Genomic DNA, 17,520 nt, shown 5'->3' on the forward strand with positions numbered 1-17,520 from the left:
CGAAAATTAACTTATTTAGAACATGATCTATTGCGCATCGCTTATTGCATCCTCTGCATTTGCAAACCCTTAATTTCATCTCATTCTTATTTTAATATCTTTATTTTGCTTTAATTTACATTTGGCCGCTGACCTTCACAAACTCTCCCCCACCATCCGGACGCTGTATGTGTGAGATTAACGTGCCTATGGCTTAGTCTGGGGTGACCTCTAGCTTCACCTGTACAAACCAAACTTCGGGTTGCATCCCTGAGCGAATGATAGGAGCTTGATTTTTAAAAAAATTCAAAAATATTTTCTCTGTACACTCAAAGAATCTAAGTGTGATAGCATAATTTTTAAAAGACTTATTCGAAGGCAAAATACTGCGGATTGAGAGAGAGAGAGTGGAGTTTCATCTTAATGAAGAGATTTTTCTGCTTAGTTGTCTTGGGTATCATTTGATTTGATATATTTCTTTTACCTGGCCCAGATGTGGCCACAATCCGGCCCTCTCTTCCTCTGTGGTGAGAGTTCATGGCACCGAACTATCATTAAAATGTTAACACAGACTCCGTTTTTCCCATTAAAAAACTAATTCAAAGACCCGGGAAACGACGTAAGATGAATTTTTACTTTATAACCCTGAATATGAAGTCTCACTTCGAAACTTAATATTTTTTTGGTCTTTTAAATGAATTTCATATGAGGAACAACGATCTCATTCTTTCATTGAGCGTATTTTAAGCAATGATAATATATTAATTTGAATAAATTAATTTTAGATATTCTTGAAACTCAAAAACTACTCCAATGAATTTTCCTCAAGAATCGACACACCTCAGCAGTCGATTTTTCCACGCTTCTCACGATCCCTGGAAGTGAATAATAGAAGCATTTCCATAGGAGATTGCGTGCAAGCCCCTTCGAGAGCATCCAGGGCCCGTGGTGGCCGAGTATCTCGCAATAAATGGAATCATAATGATTCCCCAACCTCCCTAAAGCCTCTCGATATTGCCCCAGCAGACACTGTTTTTTCTCTTCACCTAAGTGAAAACTAGAGACTCACAAGGCGCCACCAACACGAGACCATGGCTTCGGTCGAAGTGGCTTGAACGCACGCTCTGAAGCATATTTCATTTTTTTTTACTTCCAGGGTCCACGTTTCCGCACCGGGTATTTCTCATGAATTTCTTCTTACAAATGTATTTCCATTACTTATATTGCACACCTTGTATCATTAGCAAATTGTTTTAAGCCGGCTCTGGCCCTCCATTATTGCCAAAAGGACATTGTGGACGGAAAACTGTCGAGGTCAGCATGTGGCCAATGGTGGCCACGCAAGTGTCTATACACATTCACAATTCGTATCTTAATCCGCTTTGTTGCTACCGTTTGATTGAGATGTTGCTCCCCTTTGTTCGCAGTGAGAAGAGAAGCATGAGACGCTGGTGTTTGTTGGTGACCCTGTGCCTGGTGGCTGTGGTGTTCGCTGGCGGCGGGCCGCCGTGCGACCACTACGGGGGCCGCGGCTGCCGGCCCTTCCTCCCGGCGCCACCCGGCAAACGCCCCTCGTGCGCCTCACCTGGCGCCACCTTCTGCGAGAAGCCAGAACACTACCCCACGTGAGTATCGCCACAGTCTATGCCATCGGGGACTGACTTACTTTTAGAGGATTTGATGGATCACATCATCTCGAGTATAAATTTCGGTCAACAGCCTCCCAAATATAGCTTACTTATTTCGTCGTAAAATACGGATCGCTCTGCTCGTCAGCGACGCGAATGGCGACTTGTGTTAACTCATCTAAATACGCGATGGGTGACGATAAATATAGAGACCAACTCCTTCCTCCCGTTATTGCAATGTTCGATGTTATGCTAGTGGGACATGCTGATATTCTCTCCTCATATTCCCCTTAAAAGCTGCTACATTCCATTTCCTCGCCCTCCTAACTTTCATCGGTCTTTTGAATATTACGTTGCATTTCATGAGCACTAGATTGTGGTCTGATTCCCCATTCGCTGCAGGGAAGCAGCTAGAGTGTTTCAGTATTCCTAAACCAGTCTTACCATAATGTCGTCTATCTGATATCTCCTCACATCCCCTGGACTTTTCCAAGTGTCCTTCGCCCTTAATGATGATTGAACTACGTACTTGTAATGAATAACTTGTTTCTCCTTCAAAATTCTGCTGCTTTCTCTCCCCTGTCGTTCCGCATTCCTAGTCCAAAATCTCCTATTTCGCGTCCATCCCTTCTTTCCCCGACTGAGGCGCTCCATTCGCCCATCACCACTAGATTTTTCTTACCAGGAGTTTCTCCAATTATATCCTCGAGCTGTTTGAGCTGATTACTACTATGCATGTAAATTTGAACCACCACAAGGTTGGCGGTTCGCGCATGAATTTCTACCACCAGAATCCTGTTACCTGGTCTATCTATCACTACCACTTGCCTGCCTATCTTCCCGTTTAATACTGAAGCTACTCCTCGTTTACTTTCCTCACCACCGCCATAAATATAACCCTATACCCATCACTCCAATAGTCCCCGCCATCCTTCCCCGTCACTTCGAATTATCCTAAGATATCTATCCTCCCTTTATCCATTTCCCTTATTATATTTTCTACTGCTATCTCCACTATTATGCCATAATACTTTTATTATGAGATGAACATACATATGAAAAGGTAATAAAAATAATACTGCATGTTGGTGGTTTGTCACCCACTGCTAAACACCGTTGTGGCTGCTCATTGTAGTGTAGGATGTGATGTAGACGAGGGGACGGAATCTTCGTCGTCTGCTCACCGTAGACTTTTCTCTTCGTCGTCGCGCTGAATATTAAAGAGGAGTCCCGGAACAAGCGCCCTCTTTCGTCGTGTTTCGGTTTTTTCATTTGCCTCTCTTAACCTCATAACCTCTTACTTATGTCGCAGCCTTTTCTGTTTCGGTGACTTTCACCCCTCATCCTTGGAGTCTTTGAATCCATTTGACGGCATGTTGGGAGTCATTTGATGCTACACATCACACCACTGGTTTCGTGATTCGTTTCCTGTCGCAATTTATGTTTTTCATTTGTACTGAAATTTTGAAATTTTCAGGACATTGGAGTAATTCCAAATGTTGGAGTTGGGCAAAACATAATATGTTATTGTGAAAATTTGGAGGGTAGACTCTCAATGCAAGCCGCATCATGTTACTTTAGGTCACGGTCGAGGTCGGAGGCGGATGCCGCCGGGCCAGCAAAATGGGAGTCAAACTCGAGGAGCAAAAGCCCTAGCGGATGGAATGCACCGAGGAAACTCACGTTCACGCACAGGTCGGGCCGTTGGAGTGTTTTCTCTCGCGCTCCGTAGCGAAGATTTTCCCTCTCTTTGGATTCATATTTGGACTCACTGTTTCCGTCGAACGAGACGTGGATCCGTAGCTGAGTAAGTTTATTCCATGCGCGGTTGTTGCGACGAATTTCTGGGAGGGTTCGGATCTGTTGTAATCATACATTTTTTCATTTGGTAAAAGAGAAATTCTTAATATCAGTATTAGATATAGATGACTTAAGAAAATATTGGATTTTTTAAGAGTAAGATTTTTAAAATAATGACTCAATCTACGTTAACACATCCATTTCTGAACAGATTCATTCAATAAAAGGAAATAATAAGGGGAAGTGGCAGAGGTTGTATCTTCGTATCCTTGCGGCTAATTACTGCCAAATCTCCGGAGAAAAATTCCTGTTCGTAGTATTGACAATACTCAGCAAAATTGTGGAGCATGAAAAATAACTGTAATTCAATCGATAATCATGGTACCTTAACGTATAGTACTAGGTCACGAAAAAAATGCTGGAAGTTACGTAATAGGGAAATTGCATACTTTTTATAAACAGCATGCTGATATACTACAGTAAACACTTAGTACCGCAATATACTTTTTTCCGCTTAAAATTCAGTTTATACACTAGAAAATGACTCCCAAAAGTCTCCCGAGTTTCGCGGGCTAAAAAATACCGCCCCCACTAATCTTTGGCCGTGACGTCATAGTTCATTTTTTCCAAGGTCCAAGATCCAAGCCCAAACTGCAGGTTTGGAAGAGCCATTTTGCGTTTAAAGGAGAACATGGGTAAAGTAAGGAAAAATTACAAGTGGTGCATTGTTCCTCTGTGCAATAACATTCCCAAAAAAATGTTCGTCTGCATTCCCACGGAGGAAATTAGAAGAAAAGCCTCGATGCATTATGCCGTCTGTCGGGATGAGCGTTACGGAAAAATAAGAGTATAATAAACGGAATGATAAACCCGTGTACTATGTGAGCGAAGATAACTTTAGTATAAATAATATTTCCATATTTCATTGACTGAATAACTTGAAACTGAGATTTCTCGATGATTCGGCCGCCGTAGAATAAAAACTCAACTTCACAACAAAAATCGAGATAGGTGTTTCTCGATGGTTACGATGGACTCAAATTATTTATGGCACTTGTTCAATTTCATTTACGGAAGGACATAGAAAATTCCATGATGTTTAAAATCAAGGGAGGAAATATGAAAATATAGAGCAACGCTGATCCTCATGCATTCGAGTGCCAGCCAAGAAGACAGCGTTTTCTTCTACTGTCGGCGTCAAAATGATGTGCCGCTGTACTTTGCAAATTTATATCATGGCTTCACTGCATGCTATAATAATGAAATATACGTCATTTTAAAGGAAATTTTATCCTAAATTCTGATTTATTTTATTACAAAAAAATTCAAAAATGTAGACACGGCCAGTGCAATAAATGACTCCGCGCACCGAAAAATTAGCCGTTTTGTCAACTTCATGAACTTTGCAACTCAACCTAAGGAAAACTACTACGTCTACAGCATTCATCTTCCACATTAATTTACACTCATCAGTGCGGATTAATAAAATAGCTTTTGGGTATTTTTATAACTATATTTTGTTATAATTTAATGAAAATATGGAAAGAATGGAATCCAGAGGTGGTCACAAAAAATGAATCGCAGCATTCTTTGATTTTATTCTACGCCATTGCTTGCTTTTCAGAAAAAGTTGAGTCACAATGAGGAATGTTCGGCGGCCCTTGATTTGGAAACTGTGGAGATAGAGGAAGACGTGTGGATCAGCAATTTCCATTTAGTTGGTTGTCAGGATAAACCAAGGATCCATTTAAAGGTTGTTAGGCTATCGTATAAAGATAGGACTGATGTGCACCACAGGGGAAATGGGGTGTTTGAGGGAAAGTCAAACCCAAAGTTGCCCAAAGAATGTGCAGTTCTATGTTGCTCTTTCCCCAGTTAAAACCAAATAGAAATTGGATTGGGAATATATTTTCACCACGGGTTCCAGTGATAGTGAGAGTGCAGGTGATCATGGTCATCGTCGAAGGTCATCCCTCTACGATTTCCGATACGGAATTTTTAAGTGACAACCGATCGCAATAACGATGAGCTCGCCTTGAGAGTAGGTTTCAGATATATCGTGAGAAAAGCTCCCAAAATGTATTAAAGACTCTGTTTGGAAAACATTCACATTTTAATGCTAATTTAGGAAGGATTTCATTACAAAAGTAACTTATTAACACCTGAAGACGTTGTGTTTATTATATTGATCGAAGTGCGATTGACCGATTCTTTCTGCAGAATAGGAAGTGGCTTCGGGGTGTTGAGTCACAAGATGGTAGATTGTGTTGGAAGTTCGTCTATATTATCGCTACTAAATTGAAACACTAATAGTCTGGCTTCCTCAGAGCTTCCTGTCGCCCTCCAGGCAAGGTAATTTTAAGTTGAAAGTATCATCGACAGCTTCGAGGTGGAAATAAGTTCACCATAAGACTCTACCGGACTGCCAAAAGAATACACATTTCACATGAGTATACGCTTTCGCCAATATTATACGCAAGTCTCACTTTGTTATGAACTATAAAACATTTCAGATGCACATCAGCTACCTTTCCATTTCTCGGCATCGACTTTCGGCGCCGACGAAGTCTACAGTTTCACTAAAATACCCTGTTATCATGATGGAATCAGTAACAGGAAGCTTGCTAGGATCAGCCTATGAATAACCATATTCCTTCATCTTTACGCAATCTATCGCTTTCAATGGAGGAGAAATAGATCAAATAATAGCCCTGAAGTCACAATGAACAACTCCGATATGTCTGCACTTCAATAAATGAATCATAACCACGCCGTCGCATGTATTCAATTCAAGTACTATGGCCGTGCCTCCTCGTACTGAACTATGACGTCACTTTTCTACCAGCCAATCATCGGGCGTTTTCGCTTCTCACTTGCATTTGAAAATTCTCGTGAACTTTGATGCATTAAATATCGCAAACCACGTCATAAAATAATAAAAAAAACTTTCACCGAGGTATGCAAACATATATTTTTATATAATTTTGGGGCTATTGATTATATCTGAAATATATGCAAGTTCCCTATTAAATACACCAACGGCCTCCTGCCAGTGGGTGTGCGAACCACAATTAGCTCCAAGGACCAGGTTGAAATAAATTGTTAAATGAACTATTTCATCTTAAATTATCCGACGACTTTTAATAATTATAATTTTATGGTCGAATGGATCCCTTCATCCCTTTCCTCAATAATTCAATAAGTTTTTAGTAATCATACCGACCGATTTCTATTTGGAAATCTAATGGCCTCACCCTCTGATTTCACCGATGTCAACGAAAGAAGAACACCATGCTGGCTCATTCACGCGCCGTAAACCCCGTGGAGAACTTAGGGGGAATTATGACAAAGGAATGGCAAACGAGGGAAATATGGTATGGAAAGAGAGACGTACTATGTGCGAAATTAGTCAGATGTTAAAACGTCTGCCAGAAGTTGTGGAGTCAGCGAGTGGTGCTACTAAATACTAATTAGCGGAAAAAAGTGTATATTTTTTATCACCAAGCACTTTTTCCACCCCAAAAAAATTCATTAGAGCAAAATGACTTACGAGCGTGAATAAAAAGTCTGATAACATGGGTATCATCCATTTCGGTCATTGGTTTTAGGAATAAATGCGTTAACGTTGATAGAGTCATTACCTCAATAACTTTAGTCGTTAAAAAATTCAATATTAACTTTTCTTTTAGCCATCTGCATAGAATATGTTGATGTTAAAAATGCTACTTTTCAAAAATGGAAAAGAATCATTACTTCGGACTCGATCCCTCCCAGAACTTAACTACAACTACCACAATAAAGCTCTGGGTGGTAATAAGTGCTTAGTAAGCGGTGAGTCCAAATATGCTCAAAGATAGGAAGAGATCAAGCAAATGAGCCTGAAAGAAAACACTCCGACACACAGTGGGCTAAAATCGAAAAAAGATGGCCAAAACCTCAAAAACAATTTTTTTGAGCTAGGGAGCTGTAACTTAGCATAAATATTCCCACACACATTTTGCATAACATGTTAGATTTATTCTTTCCTGTACACTCGCGTTAACATTGAGCAAATTTAGGGAAAAACGACCACCCTCGATTTTTTCTGAAAATTGTCAACTATATCTTTTCACTGGTTCTATGAATTTATTTAATTAAAAGTTATTATACTATTGAAATGAACACTTCTTTTTTCCATTTGGTTTGTTTTCAAATATTTAACTTCATTAACAATCATAGATAATTAACAAAATGCCGGAACATATTTTCAGCCGATTGTTTTTGCACAAACATAGAGAAAACTTAGATACTTCCACAGTAGTGAATTTTGCCACACCTGTATATGAAGCTTCTACGCAGTGAATCTAAGGTAAAATCCTGCTCATACTTACAATCCCCAATTTTACATTGTGTTTTCGAGCGTGCTTTCGACTCCGGTTCTGGGCGGCGGCGGAGAGTACGGCGACGCGGCAAACGTGTGTATTCGATATGGCCACATTTACTGTAAAATTAATAAAATTTCCTGCGAATGACGCTTATTATGTGATCCCGGGGCACTACAAGAATTATACCTTGCGGTGACGGCGTGAACATGCCTACTCACCCTTTTGTCACAGTTGGCGAAAAATGATCTGTTTAGTAGAATAAGTTACGCCATGTTTTCATCCATAATAGTTTTCTGCGCACGCGTGTAATCGTTTTTCCCGGACATTTAGGTTGATATAATTGATTTTTCGAATTAATAATGTTTTTGATCGCGAACTGGACACTACTTTTTACTAAGGAGCCACCATCAAACGCTCGCTATCACTCCTTCTTAACGCCCTTTCCATGAATTAAGTCTCTAATTATGACTTTTGGAAGCATCCATTTTCTGAGAAACGAAATTTTAGAGCGCCACAATTTAAGATTACTGAATGAGAGACCTTGTTGATATCGTGCGAATTCTTTCATTATTTTAGCTGGGTTTTCATTATAAACGTGCAATCATGTTATTACATATTCCTAATATGAATCGATTTTTCTCAGCGCTTTTTTAATTACCCGTTATGTCGGTGCCATCGTACCTATGTTCCTGGGATAATTCTATGATGAACCTTTGCTTTTGTGCTCGTGTCTCAGGATCTTAATTCTAAGTACAACTCTGTCTTCTCATTTTCAGTATTCTGAGTGCTTGAATTTTAGAGTGACACATTTTTTATTTGCTCTTTAGCTCGCACTGTCTGCTAATCAGACCCGAAATACAATGTTAAACGAAATGGATACACATTCAAATCATTTTTTTTACTTTGTCGGGGTATCTACGATTGCAGCCGATGCACTTGGCATTACCCCTAGTTTGAATACGTAAAGGTAGAGCTCACCCCAGTCTAAGCTCCATGCCATGAAATCGTGACTTATGGTACATCGCGACAAGTCATGGAAACTGTAAATTCCCATGATAACGGATAAAAGGTGACAACAATGGGCCGCGGGCGGTGAGGAACAACTTATGTTTCATTGTTGGTTCCTCACAACGCTCAAGAGAGGGGACCATCTTAGTTAAAGTTTCCTCTTTAGAATGAGAACACAACTTCGTGTTTTTCAGAGGTATATTATAAAATTCTACGACCGGTTTCTGGTATTATACATTGATCTGAACTTATATGAACAGAAAGTCCGCTGAGACGCTGTATTTCTACATCTACAACTACCTAATACCCTGCCAGCCACATTGAGATTGTTTGGCCGAAGGGGACCAAAAAGTTAGAAAAATGGAAAAAGATAAACATTCAGTGTGTCACACTAGCGATTGGCGCCGTTTATTTTAAAAATTGAGACACTGTTTCAATCCTTTATAATACGAGGATGCAATGGTGTTAATTCTCTCTGTTTTTCGGTCTATTTTCTTTACTTTCCTCCCGAAATCACTTCTACCACAGTACAGCAGCAAATGAAGGATATTTTTCGCGTCGTCTCGGAAAAATTCGTCTTTTAATTTACTGGGTAAATTTAGCCTTCATTTCTCAATCCTCCTGCATATATTCCCGTCCTAACACGCCTAAAATATTACAGACGCTGCAATTTTACCATAGCAACGCATCGGAAATATGATCGTCCTACGCTATCCTCGGTTGATTTCAGATATCAGTCCTTCTTATTAAGGACACCACACGCTTGCAGCATACTCCAAGTGAGTCCTTGCTAGAGTTAGATAGCTTAGTCTCTATAACATTCTGTGGCATTTACCGAGAATTTTCTGTGCAAATCCCAGTTTACGCTTGGCTTTCCCACATACTTTTTTGCTTCTGGTTTTCTTAGAATGGAAGTATTCTTCATTATTAAAAAATAATACACGAGAAAATTATATTGGAAAATGAAAAGGAGACTTCGTTCATTTCCACAGATTTATTTCGTCCGTACGACATGTTTAGACCGTAGAGGTCATTATCACGTACACTTGATAATGACTTCTATTTTCGAAACATGTCGTGCGGACGAAATAAATCTGTGGAAATGAACGAAGTCTCCTTTTCATTTTCGTGTATTAATATCCACATAGTTGAGCCTAATACAATTGAACAAATTATATTGGTAATAGAATATTGCTGCAGAGCAATGCAATGAATTGAAAACAGAAAACCGATTCCTCCGAGGGTTAAACGTGGCTTTAACTTATGCATTCGCTCTGTTTCATTGCATTCTTACGAGGTCTTAGGAGATTTCCCTTGAAATGGGGGAGGAAGCAGAGGACGTGATTCACCACTCATGCAGTTATTGGTTTGGTGTAGCAAAAGAAGGGCTCGACGACGCCGATAAGGTGGCCAAATGTCGCTCGAAAGTTAAGTACCCAATTGGCAATGTACGGTAGGGTTATATTCCATCAAATAATGTGTTTACAAATATCCTGACGAGAGCACAGTCCATTTTAGGTAATACGTAAGAGAAATCATAGTACGGAAATTTTTAGGGAGAATTATTAGTTTGGTAATATAGGTTCGAAGATTTTCGCGGCGTTGATCAGATGATCTCTGCATTCTCTTCGGGTTTTCACCGCGTCCGTTGGGTTGTGGCGACCACAGTTTCGCTGACATTGCAGCCAGCGTCTTCAGGTCGAAGGAAACTGTTGTCGCCAAAACTCAACGGACGCGGCGAAAACCCGAAGAGAATGCAGAGATCATCTTATTAGTTTGGTATTTTATGTTCTGTCTTACTGCGACGCATGTTATTGAATTTCTCCAGTACAAGGGGTATGTTTTTTGAAATTTCCCGGTAGTATGAGAGGATAAGAAGACAAAATTTCGGAAAACGGACGTCCTGAATTAATTCCCGAGCTGGCCGCATTCAGACGCCAAAGAGCTTTGCGTTAATTTTTTTCCGCCTCTGCACGTACGGAATTGTCTCGAGTTACATCTCAGCTAGTTTGCATTCGGGAATTGCTGCGTAAGTGGTGACCAACACGTAACTATTGATTGGGAAGGAAATTCATATCCCAACTGTGACATCTTTGCCACGTGAAATGAAATAGATACAGATAATTAGGACTATAGATATATCCGCAACAAACATCCATAGTGATTTGAAATACTCGCCGCATTTCACGGTATTCCACGTGCCCAGAAGGCAGCCTGTGACTGCGCAGCACAGTAAAACAACAATTTTATTTTGTTTGTTTCTAACGGTCGCTCATGGTTTCTTTTGATGGACACAATAAAAAGTTTGATGTAATTTTTATGCAAATATCGCGAGTTAACTCACATATCCTTTTTTATATACCGACTAATACACAAAAATTCGATGAAAAACGAGGTCCGCCATTTTGCGATGTATCGGCGATAAATATTACGAGACAGTAAAGAAATCAGGTCATAAGAAATGGAAAATAAATGAGACACTTATATATGATAGCTTTCATACAATTAATTTTCTTGAAAAGATTCACTTTTCTACATTCGTCGAGCGCAGTATTCACCGTGGCCTGCAGCAAGCTCTAGGCTGTGCCGCTCGTTAGAAAAATCGGTCTTAATTTCGGCGTCGCAGGCGGTCGCAATTCATCTTTACGTATCACACAAGAAAGGCTTTGTCGTATATTTTGAGTAAATATCTCAGAAATAGCTCAAAACTAAAACAATAAGTCGTGAAAATTAATAAGAGTTAACAATAATAAACCGCTTAATAATGTTGTAAATTTTTGTTACTATTGAGTGAGCACAAAAGGTTTGGTATTAGTTCTAACATGCTGAATTTAAAAAAATATTCAGTGCGGGGAATATTTGTGAAATTCGTTAAACTTTGAGGCCATGCAATTTGTTTAAAAAAGTAACCCATGAAAATTCTTTGCGTAAAAACGTGCTCTAATTTACTGTCAACAACAGATTCGAATTTCATCCTCAAAAATCCATTTTGGGCGTTGTAATCAGGTTTTTTTCGATTTCAGCCCACTGTGCGTCGATGCGAAATGCAGGCGATGGAGTGGCGAGACGTCGTAACCGCTGATGTCGCGAAAGAGTTCGCATTTGCCACAGCTGCCCCCCCCCCCACCCCCCCCTCCCTCCAATCGCCCCGGGCGACGAATATTTTCCTCAAATTCTATGAACGCGTGCGAAAGGAATACGGCAGAAATCGACGAACGTTCACTAAAATGCTGAAAAAATATCGTCATCAACTGTAAACAATCCGAAGAATACTTGGACGCATTTCAGAACTCATTTCACACAGAGCCGCAGTCGCAATTCAATGAACGAATCCGAAAGTCGACGGAGCAGAAAGATGAGTTACGACGAAATACAAGTCTTCCTCATTCTCTCACGATTTGAGCATGAACTTACGAGAGATTCTACTCTCCTTTGAGTGAGTGGTTTGATTATGTTTCTGACTCTTTCACTCGTTAAGAAGTCAGCTAATTCCTGGAGGAAGGATTCGACCGTTACTTCGAGTGTACTTCTATATAACGATACCGGAAACGGAATTGCTTGAATGGAGAGGTGCCCACTTGATGCAACAATTGGGCCCTCTCCAATTGGTGCCCAGAAAATTTTCCTATTTTAAGAATTTCTTTTTCCCATAGTGTCAGAAATCAATTAAATGTTCTAAAATTAAGAATATTCTCTTGATATGAAACTGTGTCCTATATCCTAAAGTTAAACATATACTCTTGCGGGATGAGTATAATTTGATCTGACATTGAAAACATGTTCAAACCGTCTTAAGAATGATCAGTCACTGAATCAGTGTGTCAGCCCGTTGGTTGATGTGGGTGGGTGAGGGCAGAGCTCACCCAGAATAAGCCACGGACGTGTAAATTCACACAGTAAGGGTTAGTTCCTCTCCCTTGGGCCTTATTGCGCTTCGAGGGTTTTGGTTTGGGGGTGTACGAGGGATTCTCACAGGATAAGAACTGATTTCTAGAATAAGAACTTTATTTTTTATTTATTTTAGAAGATTTATAGAATAAGAAAAGAAGAAACGGAATTAGAAATAACTTCAAGAATATTATCCGAAAATCTGCGAGTTTCAGGCTGTAAACACCAGATGGCGTTCATTCCGACTCAGCCAGATAAGAATAGTCACTGAAGCATAGAATCATCTCTTTAATGTCAGCGTTAAGAATGATTCCCTCTGAACATTGTTTCGATGGTGCGACACGACATTGATTGGCGAGGCCCATGAGTACCTGAGAGAAGGTGACCCGCTCGGAATGATTTCGTGAAGTCATCTACTTATCTGCGGTAAGGATAAAAGCAGTCTATTTCTCGCCGTGATACGCTGGTGAAGAGGGAAACGGGTCGAGTGTGTAAAAGTGAATTATGTGTCTCTTAATTTTTCAAACTATCACAGTCGACAATGAGAATGAAATTGATGAACAAAAACTCTTGTTTGACAGAACTTTCACAACCCCTCTGCTTTCCATTCTCCATGATCTTCTCCGCGCAAGGCCTTCTTCCTTTGCCGTTCTTTCTCTTTCTCTTTTCCCTTCCGCTTCTCTGCAAGATCATTCTTTATCACTTCGTCATATGTCGTGATGTGGCAGCTTCTCAATGTTTTTATTCTCTTGGAGCACTACATTTCGAAAGCTTCTAGCCCTGACTACTTCACTGCTGTTTTCACCGTCTACGCTCTTCTACCATGTCAAAGCACGTTTTAAATACCATATTGCCCCAAGTGGTCTATACCCCTTACATCTGATAGTTCCCCACAAGTCACCCTTGGATAGGCGGGTGGCGCGGTTACTTTGAACACTTTACTCTGTTCACACACACACTTACACACACCCTGTTTAACACTTTTACTTTGTTCAGAAATAAAAAGGGAATGTGCGTTCACAGATCCACCTAGGGTTTATCCATGTACTTTATTGTTCGGGGGGAAACCTACATACATGCAAAGTGTTAAAAAAAACGACGTAAATAACTTATGTAGTAGCATAAATGGAAGTCTCGAATCCGGTGACACAAGAAGAATATTGTAGGTATTCATATCAGATAATTCACTTATTTATATACCCGCTCAAAGGTTAAGTATCAACGAAAATATAATAATAATAATCTTCATTCGTTCACAAATGAACCGGAAGTCCCGAATGAGAAGTTCTTGCTCTGAATGTAGCGATTCGAAAGGTTCCCATCCAGCCGCAACAATCACTTCCATGTGTAACCAGTAATCACCCGTCTCACCTTATTTTTATCTTTTAGCGAAGCTGAAGTGCAGTTCAGCTTTGAATGCTGAGGGAGTGGATAAGCGTGCATTTTTTCATTTATTATCTTATGGTCCTACGAGGAAATTCTGTATAAATTCCTTGAAACTTTTCGACAGAGTTCTTTAGACTTTAGTGCAGAGGTTTCTTAAAATGAAGGCTGAATTTTTCCGGGCTTCACCGCGTCGTCGTCGTGATGGGGACAACAGTTTCTCCGGGCATACCAGCAAGTGTCTCCGGGTCGAAGTGCCGTGTCTTGGCCGACGTTAAATACAGGCAGCCTGTTGGTGTGTGTTGTCGCTGATTGATCGACTTGCGACTAATAGCATGGGGTTATGGGGAGAAGAGTCTTCTGTGTTGTTGGTACCTATCCTTTCGATTGAAATTATGAGGATGTGTCGATATTTCAATCACCTCCCAAATGATTCTGGGAAAATATCGGGATTCTGTGGCGTTAACTTTTGTCTCTTCTCAGCTGATGTCTTGTTCACTCAGAGTATGCTCAGCCACACCTGACAGATGGAATTGTTTATTTTTCACCGCTCTTCTATGTTCTTGAATTCGGCACTTCACAGCTCTCCCAGTCTGCCTGATGTATGCCATTCCGCACAACCGTATTCAATCTCGTATACTCCTTCGTAAGCGTGAGGTGAGATGCGGTCCTTAGAAGTCGGAAGAAGTTCTCTCGTCTTCTGAACACAGCTGAAGCGTGTGGTGACGTCGAATTTTCTGAAGAGTCTCCCTATATTTTCGCTAGTTCCACTGTGGTATAACCCGCTGCCTGGGGTTTCTCCGTTTTCGAATTTGGGGACTTGTCTTTCTTTCTTTGCAATTCTTTGAAGGACCGTGTCATTGTGGAATCGATTGTTTCCTAAGGCCACCCCCAAATGTCTTTCTTCCGAGGGAAGTGAGACTCGGTATGCGTCGTCTTTCGGTGGACTCCGTTTCTTCGTCACCAGTACGTCCAGAAAGGGTAGGATGCCGTCCTATTCCACTTCCATGGTGGACTTGATGTAATTATGTTGGCTTTTGAGGTGCCGTGGAAAATTCTCCTGTTCTTGCTTTCCATGTGGCCAGATGACGAATGTGTCATCCACGTATCGGATCCAGAGGGCATGTTTCTTTTGGTACGAGGTCAGCACCGAATTCTCAAGCATTCTAAGCAAGAGTTCATATTTTTTTCACGAATTAGAGATTTGGTGCTCTCTGGTACTTTTGTTCTGAAAGTAGAAGCAAGGTATCTTTTCTGAGGTGTAAAGGCAGTCGATTTCGACCGGTGAATAAGGTCTGAAGATGGCGGACACCGGGATTTTCGAGAGCGTCAGTTACTTTTTGAAAGGAATTCTTTGAAATGTTCAGAGTCCGCAAGACCCGTCAATATTACATCATTTCTGTGGCTTGAAATTTTCGAGGTCCAACCGAATGGAATCCAAGGTCTTCTCTGCTGTCACCGAACAAAATACTTGCGCAAGTACATCACGATTGGAGGATGGGATGGGAGAGGTGAGATAAACAAGTGAGGAATGCGTGCGTTATGAAAATGAGAGCGTTTGTGCGGTCATTGGGGAGTTGGCAAAATATTAAACAGGAAACGGCGGAAGACATGGGGTCGGGGTGGGCGAGGTTGGAGGAGACGACCGTCGTGAGCCCAGGGGGCGCCGCGTGCATTTAAGAGGCACGGACCCCCGTTGAAGTTTGTTTTTGTTTCCGAAAATTCACGCATCGCGACGAAGAATGCAGAGCAATGCATTTGCTGTCGATATTTACTCTGTAATTTCTACGATCGTGAGGAATAGCGCGGACAAGTCATGAATTCACACGACCAACAAATTTCTGCAAACTGGCCTGATTGAACCCCATTCCTCCGTGCAATTCCGATCGTTCTGTTTGATAGCGACGCGAGTGGAGACTCAAGTTAACTCATTTCAATGCGCGATGGATGTTAACACATGCATTGGGCGACTGGATAACCCTCTATAACAATATTCGTGGTTATGGGTTAGAATGAAATTGACGAGATAATCTGTAGCGAGCGAGATAAATTTGGAAGTTGAAGGAAAATTTACCTTTATTTGTCAAAAAAGAGCACTTTTAATCTTTCTTGAAAGGGCGGTTGGTGAGCTTGAAGAATTCATCGAGTGAAGGTCATATTTATCAGAATTGTTAACAAAAATCCTTCAAACCTTCTTCATAGTGTTATTTCGAAGGCTTCCGCGGTGAATACTTGAGGCTGCAATATTTTCGGGGCTTCCACCGCATTGTTTGGTGCCCTAGGAGTAGTTTACTTTTGATCTGAGGATACTAGCGGGATCTCCGGCGAAACGCCAAGGCCGAAAAATATTCGCGTCACGTGTTCAATTAATAGCGATGCATTCGTAATTCGAGGCCTGTATAGGGCAAACTGTGAGTGAATGGATGAATGATAGATTTAATGAAGCCTATTCGTGTGGAATATATGCCCAAAATAGAAAATAATAGTGAGTAAAATCCCCTACGTTAAAAATCTTAGATTCATCAAATGATTTATAGACGACACACCTCAAAAATCAAAAATTACAGAAGCAGGAAACATACATGTCATATTTGTACAGCAGTTTAGGTATGCATTATGATTCAGATATGTATTATAATTACGGTAATATTTTCGCTCTGTTAAGTAATCATCAATTACCAATGATATTCATTCAGATGGTGAAATCCTTCAAGAAAAAGAATGATGGCCCTTGAAATCGGGGGAGGGGGGGGGAATTGGAAAAGCACATATCTGGGCAAGAGGAGGGGGTTCATTCGAATGGCATCATACTTGCGTCCTAAACATTTATTGGGGGTATTAAACCCTCACTTCGTTACAGCTTATGCAGTGAGGAACTAAATGAAGTGTTGATGGTTAATTCGCGAAATGGACTGTTAGTGCGGGCCTCGGTAGTTATTTGGCTGTTGCAGGTACCTAAGGCCCAGCAACCATCAACAACCAAGAAATCTAATTGTAGGAATTGAAAGACAGAAAATCATTCTCACTAGAGTGTATACAATTATTTATAGTTATCGCACAAATCGGAGACTTCCTCTAAGTTGACTTCCTGATTCGGTGGCTGATTTAAGGTTCTGTTGGATGATATTTTTCGCTTATCGAATGCGAAAAAATTTAAATCTCACAATATTCCGAGATAGTCATATCATAAAGATCGATTTCGTCAGTAATTTTCCCAAATTGTAAACGTCACAAATATTCTCCTATCCGTGGGAATTCTTTATCGAAGTGATGCTCTTTCGCATAATACTCACCAATCCAATATAACTATCCACGAGTCCAATATCCATGAGTCCAATATAACTGATTTACTTCGTTGAATTATTCTTAATTACAAGCGTGTGCAATGCTAAAACGTTAGCGAGCTATTTGGGTCGATTTCTGTGTTAAGAAATCATTCGTTTTCCAGAATTGTCGCCGATAACTTCTTC

General features: G+C 40.5%; 1 protein-coding gene across 1 annotated transcript in view; it reads left to right on the top strand.

Moving 5' to 3' along the window:
- Positions 1-17,520, top strand: part of LOC124161595 (protein spaetzle 5) — a 117,626-nt gene that overhangs the window by 49,313 nt on the left and 50,793 nt on the right. Inside the window, exon 2 of the mRNA XM_046537978.1 lies at positions 1,407-1,604. Coding sequence (XP_046393934.1) covers positions 1,420-1,604 — 185 coding nt within the window. The 5' untranslated portion in view covers positions 1,407-1,419. The remainder of the gene's footprint in view (positions 1-1,406; positions 1,605-17,520) is intronic.

This window comes from Ischnura elegans, chromosome 6 (genome assembly GCF_921293095.1).
Source record: "Ischnura elegans chromosome 6, ioIscEleg1.1, whole genome shotgun sequence".
Taxonomy (NCBI): Eukaryota; Metazoa; Arthropoda; class Insecta; order Odonata; family Coenagrionidae; genus Ischnura; species Ischnura elegans.